The 15,567-nt window shown below is 43.5% G+C and overlaps 1 protein-coding gene across 2 annotated transcripts in view; it reads left to right on the top strand.

Annotated features, from left to right (window-relative positions):
• LOC122656161 (aspartic proteinase 36-like) overlaps positions 1-13,964 on the top strand; it is a 68,959-nt gene extending 54,995 nt beyond the window's left edge. For both annotated transcript variants that reach the window (XM_043850617.1, XM_043850618.1), the window contains one exon: positions 13,659-13,964. In XM_043850617.1, coding sequence (XP_043706552.1) covers positions 13,659-13,855 — 197 coding nt within the window. In that variant the 3' untranslated portion in view covers positions 13,856-13,964. The remainder of the gene's footprint in view (positions 1-13,658) is intronic.
• Positions 13,965-15,567: the final 1,603 nt, after the last annotated feature.

Raw genomic sequence — 15,567 nt, 5'->3', positions numbered from 1 at the left:
TTGCTTCTCACCATCAAATTCATTGTTGGCTTGGTCATCCATCGTTGGAGAGTCTTAAAAAATTAGATCCTAGTTTTGCTTCTATTTCTAGTCTTGAATGTGAGTCGTGTCAATTTGGGAAACTCCATCGTGTGAGCTATCTCCCTAGAGTCTCTAAGCGTTCAGCTTTTCCTTTTGCTTTAGTCCATTCTGATGTATGGGGTCCATGTCCTGTTACCTCCAACTTGGGATTTAAATGTTTTGTTACTTTTGTTGATGACTATTCAAGGGTCACTTGGTTATATTTAAAGAAAAATCGTTCTGAGTTGTTTTCTATTTTTTGTGTCTTTATTTCTTAAATTCATACTCAATGTGGTGTTTGTATAAAAATTTTGCGTAGTGTCAATGCCAAAGAGTATTTTTCTATACCCTTTTCTCCTTTCATGGTTCAGCATGGTATGATTCATCAATCTTCCTGTTCTGACACGCCTCAACAAAATTGTGTGACAGAAAGGAAAAACCGATATTTACTTGGAAGTTATCCGTTCCATGTTATTTGAGATGCAAGTTCTAAAATTTTTTTGGGCTGATGCGGTAATGACAGCCAATTATCTTATTAATTGTATGCTCTTCTCCGTTTTGAAGGGCAATATTCCTCATTGTTTGCTATTTCCTAAAGAGCCATTGATTGCGTTACCTCCTCGTATTTTTGGGTGTGTTTGCTTTACTCGTGACCATTGGCTTGGTTTGTCAAAGCTTGATCCTAGAGCTCTTAAATGTATTTTTCTTGGCTATTCTCGTACCTAGAAAGGATATCGTTGTTATTCACTTGTTTTGCATAAGTATTTTGTTACGGTTGATGGGTCCTTTTTTTAGTCCACCCCTATCTTGCTGAACCAGTCCTTGCTTCTGAATTGGATGATGATGTCCTTGTTTATGTTATCCAGTCCTCTTCACCAAAGGGTTCTGCTCCCACAGCTGCTGCTCACCGTCCTCCAATTATTCAGGTTTACACCTGGCATCTGAAGGTAGCTACTGCCCCCCCTGTGCTCACGGACTTGGTCCCGTCTTCTTCTGCTGCAAATCATAATGCCAGTCTGCCTACAGTTGATCCTATTGTTTCTGATCTTGATATTCCCATTGCTAAACGAAAAGGTACTCGTAGCTGTACTCAACATTCTATTTCCAACTTTGTTTCATATTCTGGTTTGTCTTCTCCTTTCCATTCTTTTTTTCTACTGTTGAAGTTCATCCCCTTCCCAAGTCTGTAACAGAGGCGTTAACTAGTCTTGGCTGGAGGACAGCTATGGAGGAAGAATTGTTGGCTTTGGAGATCACACTTGGGAACTTGTTCCGCTGCCCCTGGGAAAGACTGCTATTGGTTGTAGATGGGTATATGTTATGAAGGTGAACCGTAATGGTTCTCTTGCTCATTTAAAAGCGAGACTTGTGGCGAAGGGTTATGCTCAGGTTTATGGTGTAGATTATTTGGATACCTTCTCCCCCGTTGCCAAACTTACTTCAGTTCGTATTTTGATATTTCTTCGTACATCCAATCATTGGCCTTTGTTTCAGCTGAATGTCAAGAATGTATTTTGCATGGTACTTTGTAAGAAGAGGCGTATATGGAGCAACCTCCCGGATTTGTTGCTCAGGGGGAGTTTGGCATGGTTTGTCGATTAAAAAAGTCTTTGTATGGGCTGAAACAGTCCCCTTGTGCATGGTTTGGTCGCTTTACTGAGGTTGTACTTGAATTTGGTCTATCTAGGTGTGGAGGTGACCACTCTTTCTTTTATAGACACTGAAGTGTGGGGAAGATTTTTCTGATCGTATACGTGGATGATATTATTATTATTGGTGATGATTCAGCAGGTATTATGGATTTAAAGTCATACCTGCAGCAAAAATTCCAGACTAAGGATTTGGGGAAGTTGAAGTACTTTTTTCGGAATTGAAGTGGCTCAATCAAAGAAAGGAGTTTTTCTGTCACAGAGAAAGTATGTTTTGGATTTACTTACTGAGACAGGCATGCTTGGGTCCAAGCCTATTGACTCTCCGATGGATCACAATGTGAAGCTTATTGCTGAAGGGGGAGATCTTCTTGATGATCCTGAGAGGTATAGAAGACTGGTGGGTAAGTTAAACTATTTAACCATTACCGACCAGATATTGCATTTCCCGTTAGTGTGTGAGCCAATTTCTCTCTTCTCCTCAGACTACTCATTGGGATGCTGTTATATGTATTTTACGATATCTCAAGAAGGCCCCTGGTAGAGGAGTAGTGTATCAAGATCATTGTCATAACAGAGTTAAGGGATTTTTAGATGCTGACTGGGCAGGTTCTCCAGTAGACAAGAGATCAACTACAGTGTATTGTATGTTTGTTGGAGGAAATCTTGTTTCTTGGAAAAGTAAGAAACAAAGTGTTGTAGCTCGTTCAAGTGTTGAATTAGAATATAGAGTTATGGCACACATAGTTGTCAAGGCGGCAAAGCGACTCAAGGCGTTGGAGGGGTGTCTAAGCGCTTAGGTGACAAGGTGCCCCTAAGTGTTATTTTTTGTTTCTCCCTTTTCTAACATTATTTAGTATGCTACAATATTTTTTTTTATGGGATGAATAAAAATTTAAATTACGAAGAAAGGAGCCGGAATGAACACGCCCAAGGGCAAAAAGCCGCAGCTAAAGGCTAGCTAGGGCGCAAAATGGAGAGGGGAAGGCCCCAAGAGACAACAATGAGCCTGTTCCTTGGGGTGTCCAAAACACTAGAGAGGGGGAGGGAACTAGCTTTAGAAGAAACATAAAAAAAGATGGCATTCCAAATCTTGTTGAAAGAGCAGGAGTTGGACGTCCATCTTCTAAGGTTGCGTTCATCTTCTAAGGTTGCTACAATATTTTAGTATGCTACAATATATACCTTATGTCATAAAAAATCAACATTAAACCTTGTCAAGTCATCAAAAATCAACATTAAGTTACATAAAATCATAAAAAATCAATATTAAGCCACATCAAGTCATACTGAAGAAGCAAGCTGTTGGAAATTGAAACAATCAAACATATATTTGGTCTATACTAGTCTCACATTTGGTTTATACTGTTCTTAGAAAATATGATCTTATTTATAAGTAATTAAATTGTTCTAGATTTAGAGAAATGTTCTTGTTCTCTAAGAAGTCTGACTAGTCAGATGATTTTATTTTTACATGAGACTTTTAGTATTAGGTAGAGCATAAAACCAGCTTTCCAACAAATCCAAAATTGCTCAAATTTGATTTATATTGAAGAGGTTATGTTCCGGTCAAACCTTATTTGGTATGCGCAAATGCTGTCAAAATTGTTCTAAATGAAAACATTTTTTTAAATATCAAAACAAATGAATATTTTACCGCACTTTTGGTTTTTAGCAATGTTTTACCATATTAAGATTTATAAAATTTTTAGATTTGAGAAAAACCCCAGCATTAGAAAGTTGAAAATTTTACCTACCATCGAAAATCTAGTTTTTGTTCTTGAATTGGGAGGTTGATTTTTTATCCTTTTGGAATTTTATTTTTTAACTATTTTTATTGGATTCAAATAGGGGGTATTTGCTTATTTATGAATAATATCTTAAGTATAAAACATTTACTTAAATGATGTTTGGCATAAATAAGGGCCAATACCGGGTTCAACACCAATAGAAACCAGTGCAAAGCACCTTGCACTAAGATAGAGGTCGCCTGGGCCCCAACAAAACCGTCTGGACGCCTAGGCGACGCCTTGACAACTATGATGGCACATTTAACTTGTGAGATGATGTGGATACAACAACTATTGCCTGAGTTGGGTTTTATGACCTTGGTTCCCATGCAACTATGGTGTGATAATCAAGCGGCCGTTCATATTGTTTCAAATTTTGTGTTCCATGGGAGGACGAAGCATATTGAGATTGATTGTCATTTTGTTCGTGAGAAGATGCAAAGTGGTCCGATTCTTCCAAGTCATGTCAGAATAGGAGAGTAGCTTGCAGATGTATTTACTAAGCCTTTGGGTAGTGGGCGGATCAATTATATTTGTAACAAGCTGGGCATGAGTGATATATATGATCCATCTCATAGTTGTCAAGGCGTCGCCTAGTCCTGGCGCCTTGCCTGTACCTTGAATTCTGGTGTCGTCTTGGTCGCCTACAAGGTATCGCCTTGTTTTTCAGCCCCTTCGATCGCCTTGATTCGCCTAGGCGCCTTGACAACTACGCTCCAGCTTGAGGGGGAGTGTTAGAAGTGTCGAGTGGGGCCCATCTATGGCTCTCGGTATTAGCATCTGAAGCTAATATCGAGATCCTTTGTGGGTCTCGATTTGTGTTTCTTTTATTCTGGTCTTTTCCAGATTTGCCCCTATCCCTATTTATATTGTATTCTTTTCATTATGAGGTTAATAGATAGTTGCAGCTGCTGTTCCATTCTCTTCTTCCTCTTCTCTGATTTCCTATAGTATAGGTAGAAAGTAGGAAAACAGGATTTATATTCATTAGTTTAGTTCGACTCCTATTTGAATCATTTTCTTTCATTATTTTGTTTCCTAGTCGATTTATATTACCTTATTTGTTAAGGATTAGGTTAGGCCTTTCCTTTTTAGTGTTTGAGTCTATTTTTGAGTCTTCTATATAAGTTTGTAAAGGTCTATAGTCTTGTATACGAATTTGATTAATGAGATTTTGGCTTGAGCCTTTTTTTTTATTCTATGAGACTTGGATGACTGTGTAATGTAGTCCTAGATTGGTAGAGGCCAACTAGGAGCCAATCAACCAGGATCTGTTATGAACAGGTGAATCGGCTAGGTCAAAAATAGGTTTTTGGTGAAATTAGGGTTAGGGTTTGAAGTATGGTTATGCCAAGTTGAGGTAGGGGAGTCTATCAGTGAAGGTTCTCAGATGTTTTGATGGATGGAAGTGTAAACTTGAATGGCAGCAAGTTAGGGTTAGGGTTTCTGGTTTTGGAAGCGAGGAAAAGATGGATTTTAGGGTTTGGCTGGACAAGAGTTAACCAAACTTGAATGGTTTTCTTTGGAGGGTATAAGGGATAATCGGTCAGATTTGTAGTTCTGACGGTTGGTATAGCTGGACGGAAATTAGGGTTTTGGGTTTTGATTTGCCTCCCTTCTTTGATTTCTTGTTTTTATTTTATTGTTCTGCAATTTCTTGCAAATCTGAGAGCTCTGATCAAAGTATTTATTGTTACTGGACCTAAAGTTTGCAATCCTCTTGTGGACTGGTTATCATTTGTGATTGGTCTACATTATTTGGTATTAGAGCCATGGAGGGACGACAAATGGAGTCGACGGTTAATGAATTCTACTTCTCATTGAAGGATGACCGTGAAAGTCTGATTCGACATCTCTACCATACTCATGGACAAATTTTTTTTTTTCCCAACCAGAGGAGAATAGATGTAGATAAGTCGCGTAAAGTGTTTATTTTATTGTAAATAAGCTTTGCGTTGGGTTATTTATGTGTTAGGCCTTTGGTCCCATGGGTTTTCTTTTTAATGAACCATTTTAATGGGCTTAAAATATGGGTAGAAAGTAGGAAAACGGAATTTATTTCATTAGATTAGTTAGACTACTGTTTTGAGTCAATTTCTTTCATTATTTTGTTTTCTAATCAGTTTGTGTTACCAACTTACCATATTAGTTAAGGATTGGGTTAGGCCTTTCCTTTTTAGTGTTTGATTCTATTTCGATGTCTTCTATATAAGTTTGTAAAGGGCTACAGTCTTCTACTCAAATTTGACTAATTTGATTTTGGCTTGAGCCTTTTTTTTCTTTTATTCTGTGTGACTCAGATGGCTGTGAGATGCCATTGGTGAGACACCAAAATACGGTGAGAGGCCGTGGGTGAGACTCGAGTCTCTGAGAGACTACCCTATCTTCTTTTTCCCTTCTTTGATCTCTTGTTTTTATTTTATGGTTCTGGAATTTCTTGCAAATCTGAGAGTCCATCGAAGTATTTGCTGTTGCTGGACTTGAAGTTTGCGATCCCCTTTGGACTGGTTATCATTTGTGACTGATCTACATTAGAGGGTGCCGTTGTTAGGGGTGGTGGCTATTAGGGTTTTAGAGGCCAAGCTGTGGTGAAGTTGCAAACAATGCAATTGAGCTCGATCGAGTTTTTGTCTTTCTTGTTCTTTTTTATTTTATTTTATTTTTTGCTTTTGTTTTGTTTATTTTGTTTTTATATCAATGTGGTCCCATACTTCTCACCTACAGATATCATATAGGCAAACTAAAAGCAATGTTAGAAGCAGAATCATTGTATACAGTTTAAAAAAAAAAAAAAACTTAAATAGGAAAAAGGCATTGTCTAGGTACTTAGGCGGCCCAAAGCGACTCCAAGAGCACCAAGACAGTCACCTTTTGTGATTACATTAAGTCAAGGATCCGCTAGCTTCGAGCAACACACCTAGATGCCAATGCATCACCTTGACTACAATATTTTTGAGAAGCATGTTAATGGTGAAGATCATAATTTATAGTATCGGTCCATATTGTATCAGTATCGGCCGATACATATCAGTATCCGTCAGTACTGATATGATACATATCGATACGTATCTTTTTTTTTAATTGTATGTCTCGATTGTTATTGTATTGTATTGGCTGTTACAGCCCGATATGATATGCATCAATACAATATGTACGTTAAAGGGCTTTGTGCAAGTTTCGATACGTATTGGTATGTATCGAGCGATACGGCTCGATACCAACCAATATACATCGATACGGCTATAAAAGGTCCATGTGACTATCAGACTCGATACAGAGAGTCATTTGGCAGAAAATGAAAAAAAAAAAAAAAAAAAAAAAAAAGGGAAGGAACTCCAAACCGAGACTCTCAAAACTTGCCTTTAACCAAGTTGTTTCAAAAAATTGGAGTTGGAGGTTTTAATCTATACTAAAAAATGATTATAAAAACTTAGTTTGCATCATTCAACAAGCTGAAATAAGAGATTGAAGGAGATTTCACAAATAAAGCTAGGTTTCAAAAAAACTTGATCGTTGCGTTTAAATCATGGTTTATATTCCTATTCCTTGTTATAAATCGATGGATTTAGGTAAAACTAAGTTAGTTGATGCATCAAACTTGGTCATTTGGAATTGAAACCCACCTGAGCATGCCATTGAAATTGAAAGGTAAAAAGTCAACCCGACATGAACCTCCCTTCTCACCCCCCTCCAGCCCTCTGCCGCCTCCACCATCACCGCCACCCCTCCCTGATATCCCCGGCACCTCCTCCGGTGTTATTTCCCCCTCCTCCCTGCCCCCCCTCTACCCCCCCCCTTCCACTGTTGCTTCTCCACACCCTGCCATCCCTACCATCCCCCCCTCTGCTTCTACCTCTAGTCCCCATTCATGGTCCTCCCTTTTACGCCAGGCTCCTTCTTCTCAGCTTGACACTTCCCTTCATTATACAAAACCCCCCACTGAAAATGGCATTCCAGTCGCCCTCTGCCCCAACTCCATTCTCTCCCCTGAACTCTCGAAATGGACCTCCTGCCTTGTGGGCCACTTCTTAGGTGCTCGGCCTTCTTTCACCATTGTCCAGGCTTCTCTCACCAAGCAATGGAAAGTAGCTGGGCTGCTTGATATCCATGTCCTTGACTCAGGAGTGTTCCTCTTCAAGTTCTTCTCTAACGAAGCCAAGTCTCGCGCCCTGGATGGTGCCCCTTGGATGGTAGGCACCAAACCTATCTTCCTTCAACAGTGGCAGCCACACCTCCTCCTCCACAAGGTCGACCTCAACACCATTCCCTTGTGGATTAATCTCCCTGGTCTACCCCTACACTACTGGACCAAAGAGAGTCTCAGCCGTATTGGGTCTATTCTGGGCACTCCGCTTCACACGGACCTGTGCACTCTCAAGTTAAACAGGCTTTCGTATGCCAGACTCTATGTTGACATCTCGGCAGATTCCCCTTCCCCTTCATCCATCTCTATCAAGGAAGAAGACGGCTTCTGGTTTGAACAGCCTGTGCGCTACGAATGGATCCCCCCCCCACTGCCAGCAATGCAAATCTTTTGGCCATTCAAACACTGCATGCCCTGCCTCCTTGCCCCTTTCCTCTACAGCCATTGCATCAGAAGCCACGCAGCCTGCTTCTCCTTCTGATCACCTTCCTACTGCGACTTCTTCTGAGACCCTGACTAATTCTTCTCTCAATGAAGTCTCGGCCACCGCTGTCTCGCCCATCGAAGCCCCTTCTCTTTTTGAGTTTCGTGGCAGAACCTCTAAACGAAATAACCGCCAGCGTCGTCGCCCTAGCCGTCGTCCACGAAGTTCCACCGCCATCGTCGCCGTCGGAGTCACTGCTACTTCTGAAGAGGCGCATGTCCCAGTCACCGAGACACCTCAGGCTCTCGCTCTGCAACCCTTGCAGTCGCCAGATCCCTCGATTACTAATCAGGTTGACAAATTAGATGATCCGGAGCTAGAAAATCTCGCTAACAGAGATCTTCCTGACTTGCCTCCCTGCATCTGCGCAAGCACAACGATGACACCTCTGCACCGGGACACAGTCTTCCCCTCTGAGCTTGGAAGAGCCTCTGACTCTTCACCTACCCCCTCTAGGACGTTATGCAGCTCCCTTGTTGAGATGGGTCACGTCGCCGCTGTCGCAGTTGAACCCCTGCTGCAGGCCTGCCCCCCTTGCCATTCTCTCGCCTTAACCCCTTCCCCTGCGAAGTCTCAGTCTCTGCTTGAACCCCTCTTTTGAACACTCCCCTCCTTACGTCCCTCTTACATCGCTCTCCCCTTTTTACCCTCTTTTCCCTCCTTTTTACCCTCTCTACCCCCTCTGCTCCCTACCCCCTCCACGTCACCCCCCTCTCATAACGATAGCCTTCCACCCCATCTTTCTTCTGTTCCCTTTGGGTCTACTCCCTTAGCCTCCATCCCCCCTTCTCCTTCTCGACCCACCACTGAGGCCCTTTACCCCCCCACCCACCCAACCCTTGCCCCTGGCCCAACCCCCCCTCCTCTCTGGGCCCAGTAACCCTGATCTCTCCTTTGCCCCCCTCTCAACCCAACCCACCCCTTCTCTTGACCTCTTACCCCCAGCCCAAGCCCAATCTTTCTTTTCCTATAACCTGCCTATTTGTCCGCCCCTTGCCTACCTCTACCATAAACTCTTCCCCAACCCCCCTTCCCAATCCCTCATCAGGTCCATCTCCTTCCCTTCCCTCTCAGACTCCCCCCTCCTCCTCTCTTTCCCCCCCTTACCCCCTAGTTCCATCTCCCCTCCCCGCCCTTGATCCCCCCTCCCCCCCCCTCAAGCCTCTCCTTCGTTGCCCGACTCTTGTCTTCTCTCGTCGTCGCTATCGTAGCACCCCTTCGATGCATACCCTGCCATTCCCCATTTAGTTCTCATGTCTGCAGGATTCCTTTGGAATGTCAGGGGTCTTAACTCCCTGGCTAAACATCAAGATATCAGGTCTCTTATCAGTTCCACCCATTCTTCTTTTTGTGCCCTTCTTGAAATCCGTGTCCAACAAGACAATGCTTCCCGCATAGCTGCCTCTATTGCCCCTTCCTGGTCCCTTCTTTCCAATTATAATCATTCCCCTCTCGGTCGGATTTGGATCCTTTGGGACCCTTCCAAAATCACCACCTCTCTCCTTCATTCCTCTTCCCAATTCCTCCACCTCAGCCTTTCCATCCCCAATTCCCCTTCCACTTTCTTTCTGACGGTTGTCTATGCTAGTAACCTTGCTGTTGACCATTTATCTCTTTGGCACGACCTCTCCCTCCTCAAGCCCTCCTCGGACTCCGTCCCTTGGGGCTTAGGTGGTGATTTCAATGTGGTTCGTTCCCAAGATGAGAAACTTGGAGGTAGACCGATTGACTCTCCCTCCGTTCTTGCTTTTAATGAGTGCTTAGAAGACCTTGGCCTTGACGACCTTCGGTGGACTGGTTCCCCCCTTACCTGGAATAACCGCCGCTCTGGCCCTGACCGCATCGCTTGCAAGCTTGATCACCACATCGCTTGCAAGCTTGATCGCTTCATCTCTAATGAGGCTTGGCTCTCCTCCTTCCCCCACTCTCTTGCCAATTTCCTTCTTCAAGGGTCTGTCTGATTACTACCCCTGCCACATCTAAATCCACTCCTACTCTTCTTTTGGCCCCAAGCCTTTCAAATTTTTCGACATGTGGACCTCCCACCATCTTTTCCTCCCCACAGTCCTTAAGGCTTGGCGCACCCCAGTCTTCTCTCCTTCCCTCCCCCTCATCGCCCTTTCCAGGAAGCTCCGCAATACCAAAGCTGCCCTGAAAAGGTGGAACCTCTCCACCTTTGGTAACATCTACTCCAGGCTCTCCTCTTGTAAATCCAATCTCTCTTCCATTCAGCTCAGACTTCAATCTGACCCTCTCAACCCTTCTCTTGCCTCTGAGGAAAAGATCCTCTCTGAGGAATTGCATTCCCTCTCCTCCCTTGAGGAAAGCTTCCTGCGCCAGAAGGCCCGTATCAAGTGGCTTGAGCTGGGAGACTCTAACTCAGCCTACTTCCACAGATCTTTGAAAGCTCGCCTCAACTCTAACTCCATCACCCTTCTTCACTCCTCTGATGGCTCCCCCCTCACTTCGGTCCATGACATTAAATCTGCCTCCATCTCTTTCTTCGATGATCTATTCAATCCCCCCCTTTCTCTGCCCCCTTGATTCCCCCGGATCTCATTAAGAAGTTCCTCCCCCCCAGGTCGCGGACTCCCTCATTAGCATTCCCTCGGATGATGAGATCTCCAAGGCTATCCGCTCCCATAAGTCCAACAAAGCTCCTGACCCTGATGGCTTCAATATGGGATTCTTCCTCAGCTGCTGGGATTCCATCAGAGGTGACCTCTTCAAAGCCATCCGCAGCTTCTTTTACAAGCCCAGCCAGCTGGCCCAGGTCAATCAGACCTTCATCTGTCTCATCCCCAAAAAAGAGGGAGCCACCTCTCTCTCGGATTTCAGGCCCATCTCCCTCTGCAACCTCATCTACAAATTCATTGCCAAAATCCTTGCCAACAGAATCAAGGTTGTGATCCCCACTCTTGTTAGCCCAAACCAATTTGCCTTCATTTTTGGTCGTAGCATCACAGACAACATCATCCTCTGCTCCGAGATCGTGCGGGGTTTTGACCGCAAATCTCATTCTCCGGCCGCCCTCATGAAGATTGACCTCTATAAAGCTTTTGACTCCCTTCGATGGGATTTCATCTGTGGAGTACTCTCTCAATTGGGTTTCCCCCCTGCCTTTGTCCGATTGATTCATGATTGTATCTCTACCCCCTCCTCCGATCTGGTCAATGGTTCCCCTGCTGGATTCTTCCATTCCAAAGTGGGAATCCGCCGAGGCTGCCCCCTATCCCCCTTCCTTTTCTCCATCGCCTTGGAAGTCCTTTCCCGCAGCCTCCAATCCAAAATGGACCTCCATCTCATCTCTCCCATCCCTAAATGCAAGCATATCAATCTCACCCATCTCGCTTTTGCTGATGATCTGATGATCTTTTCCAAAGCTTCTCACTCTTCTATCTCTGCTATTATGGATTCCCTCCACCTCTTTGAATCCCTCTCCGATCTTCGCATCAATCTCCTCAAATCCAAAATCTTCCTCTCTGGTATTCCCGATTTGGAAAGGGACTCCCTCCGGCACCTGACTAGCTTCACCTTAGGCACCCTCCCAGTTAAGTACCTTGGTCTTCCCCTCATTCCGGCTCGGCTTTCCAAGCACCATTGCATTCCTATGCTGGACAACATCCGCAAGCGTCTCCAGCTCTGGAACAGCAAACTCCTTTCCTATGCCGGCCGCCTCGTTTGTATTCGCTCCGTCCTCCAAGCTACTTACATCTACTGGTGCGGGATCTTTGCCTTACCAAAAGCAATTTCTTAGGAGATGGAGCGCCTCTTTTGCACCTTCCTCTGGAAAGGGGCCGATACCTCCAGGTTTCTTCACCCTGTCTCTTGGAAGTCCATCTGCCTTCCCAAATCTAAGGGAGGTCTTGGGATTCGTCGCATCAAAGATTCCAACACTGTTGGCATGCTCAAGTTGATCTGGAAAATCTCCACCCGCCATGATTCCATCTGGGTCAACTGGGTCTACTCTCACCTTCTCAAGTCCGACTCCTTATGGATTGCCTCCACCCCCTCTGATGCCTCCTGGATTTGGAAAAAGATCCTTGCCCTTCGCCCCCTGGCCCTTCGTGGGATCTCTACCTCCATTGCTCGTGGCTCCTCCACCTCCCTCTGGCTTGACCCTTGGCACCCCCTTGGTATCCTCTTCTGCGTTCTCGGTCCCAAGTCCATCTATTCCTCTGGTTTTCCAAAAAATGCCCCCCTTTATCATTTCCTCTGGTTCCTGGTCCCCCCCCCCCCTTACTCAACTCCTCTATTGATGATCGGATTTGGCCTACTATCGCCCCCCTCCCCCTCCCCCCCCCCCCCCCAATGATGACAAACTCTTGTGGTTGCCCTCACCCATCGGCCTCTTCACCTCTTCCTCTGCTTGGAACTTCGTCCGCCACTCCGCCCCCTCTGTCCCCTGGCATAACATTGTCTGGTTCAAAGGCCACATTCTCCGCCACAGCCTTACCACTTGGAGAGCCTTCCGCCTTTGCCTCCCAACCCAAGCCTTCCTTATTCACCGTTACATCCATGTTTCCCCTACCTGCTCCCTTTGTTGGAATGGTCTTGAAGACATCCCCCACCTCTTCTTTGACTGCCCTTTCACCTCTACCATCTGGAAAAAAGCCCTTTCCTTCATCTGGCACCAAAGCAGGTGACCCCTCCCCTTTGACAGAGAATGGCACTAGGTGGCTAAGTCCTTCTCAGGGACCTCAATCTGTGACACCATCGGCAAGCTGATCTTTGGAGTTGCTATACACCACATCTGGATGGAGCATAACATTAGGAGATGGACTTCCAACTCTCGATCCTTCGATCTGATTTGGAAAGACATCTCCTTTGAAGTCTCTTCCAAGCTCAGCCATACCCCTCTTCGCTCTATCAGAGACACCCCTAGGAACAAGCACATTGCAATCTACTGGGGTCTTGATCTGGCCTCTCTTCTTATTTCCACCTCTACGTAGGTTGGCTATTGTTTCTCCCCTCCCCCCTTTCCCCTTGTATATTCCTTTCTTCCTTTTCTCCCTGCCCCCCCCTGGGGTAAGGTAATACATATTTATTCACCCAAAAAAAAAACTTGGTCATTTGCAAGGATACGTACTCAAATCCATGAAAATCTCGTCTCGTTATATGTTATTCTCCATTTTAGTGTTTATATATGATACATGTTATATATTGCTTATTTGTATTGTTTTTTGCGCCAAAAGTGTATTTCCATGTGTGTCTTGATCATTTCCATGCATATCTTTAGTGTACCTTGCGTAGCTCCGATACGATACGATACAATGCATCTCTTAAAATCACCCTTCCGATACCATATCCAATACCGATACTTTAAACCTTGGTGAAGATATTGATCAAGAAATTTGGTTAACATCAAACTCTTCAGCTATATTTTCATTGAAATCACGAACGTGAGTGCTTAGTCTCTGCATATTTCAGTTTCCTCAAGCAGGAACAAATTCAAATGTTAACAAGGATGGCCCTTGACTGCAGTCAGGATATTGCTTTCATATTATTGATTTGGTCATGTTTGATTCCAGGTTCTTCCAGCATTAAAATGCATAATGATCAGTCTCGAGCTTCATTTCAAGTAGGTTACCATCATATTTCATCTGCTTGGAGTCTTGATATGGGAAGGTTTATACCCTTCTTGTTACTAACGGTCATGCTGCATAATTTAAGTGAATTTTTTGTTCTAATGGGTTGTTTGAGTTCCATTGATTTTGTTGTATCATAATTTTTTTTTATTCAAATGTGCAATTGATAGTTGATACTATTTATACATCCCCCAATATTTTTCAGTGTACATTTTTCAGAGACAGGACATATGTCTATCCCTGTGCATATCATGTAGTTTCTTATAAAAAAAATTTGATAATCATACATTGAGTATCTTATTTAGGATAATTATAGACTGATCCGTGTATTACACATAATTGTTGTCTACACCATAAATCTATTCATGTGTTAAATTTCCTACTAATCTAATTTCTGAACTTGCCACTATTATGCTTTCAGCCTTGTCTGGAAAAATCAAATTATGTTTGGGATTTTTTAATTGAGAAACATGGGAAAGTCCCTTACCTATATGCCCATAGAGTTGAGAAATGAGAAGTGCTACCAAATTTGGCATGTGGTTGTTGGTTTATCGGAAGGAAATCCCCATCTTTCCATGGAATGCCAAACCATCATTTCCATGTGGCAAGGGGGAACAAAAAAAGAAGAAGAAAAAGCTTGCTTGATGGAAAGGGTTAGAAAATATCAATCTAAACCATTTCTCCTTTTGCTCTGTTATCTTGTTTTTCACTTCTTATAGAGTTCAGAATTGGAGTTATGGCCCTTCTCTTCGAAGAAGTAAGATGGCCAGGCTTCATGTGAAGGAATTCTGATATGGGTACTTAACCATTTGAGGTCAATCTACTTGGACTTGAGGGTTAAGAAAGATTATTCACCAAATTACATTTCCTTGTAGCTGTAATAAGCGAAGCTCCAAATGTAATGGTGAGTGGATAAAGGACTAGTTGTTAGACATTGATACTGATAAATATGTTTAAAGTTAATTTAATAGCATAAGCAGAGAACAGAGAAAATTTCAAATGGGGATAGCACCCTGAGAGAACCAACCAGATTCACTCACACTGGAAGTACCAAGAACTAGGGGACAAGATGAACTTGTTATGAGAGTAGTTGAAGGAAATTTTAGCCAGGGGTGCCAATGGCAACCCACCATTAACGACACAGTTATTGTATCCCAGTACTTTGAACAGCCTTGGATTGACTAGAGCCTGGTTAAAGCTTCCGCATTTTACATGAACATCGATGGCTGGACACATTGGGCAGTTGTTCTGGATTTCCACCATGAACTTGGGAGGGTTGGCAAACCCGACCTGAGTCTGTGTCACTGTTGGACTGTTGGTACTGCACTTCAAGCCCCACCCTGCAAATCATATGTTTAATTAATTAGCTCCAAAATGATGAGATTTTTGAAATTCTGAAGCAAAACAGTTCCATTTTGTTTCCACCGAGTGTTTTAGCAAAAAAAAGATTCACAGATTTCTCCTTGGAAGAAATTCTTAGAAACCATCTTTCTTTCAAGTGCTTCATGATATACATAATCAAGAAAAGGCATTTAAGGAGTGTAGAGAGAGTGCAGACCATGGTGGAGAGTGGCTAGAGCGAGCAGAATTCCAATGACAAGCTTCAAATGTGTTTGGCTTGGCATTTTCAGTTCTAATATGATTGAGTACATAAGATGGAAGTGTTTCAAGAAAGTTTCAACTCATCTTATTATATAGAGGGAGAAAGGTACCTATGCCTGAAACACAGAGAGAGAGAGGGGGTTTACATGGAGGTTAAAGAGAAAAGGTGAAATGGGAAAGGATGAGGATGAGAGAGACATATGTGCCTCCCACCAAACAACCCACTTCACGTGGTGGGAAAAGTCTATAG

This window comes from Telopea speciosissima, chromosome 3 (assembly GCF_018873765.1).
Source record: "Telopea speciosissima isolate NSW1024214 ecotype Mountain lineage chromosome 3, Tspe_v1, whole genome shotgun sequence".
In the NCBI taxonomy this organism is placed as follows: domain Eukaryota; kingdom Viridiplantae; phylum Streptophyta; class Magnoliopsida; order Proteales; family Proteaceae; genus Telopea; species Telopea speciosissima.
The sequence above is the reverse complement of the archived record's forward strand: the minus strand, read 5'-3'. Positions and strand labels throughout refer to the sequence as shown.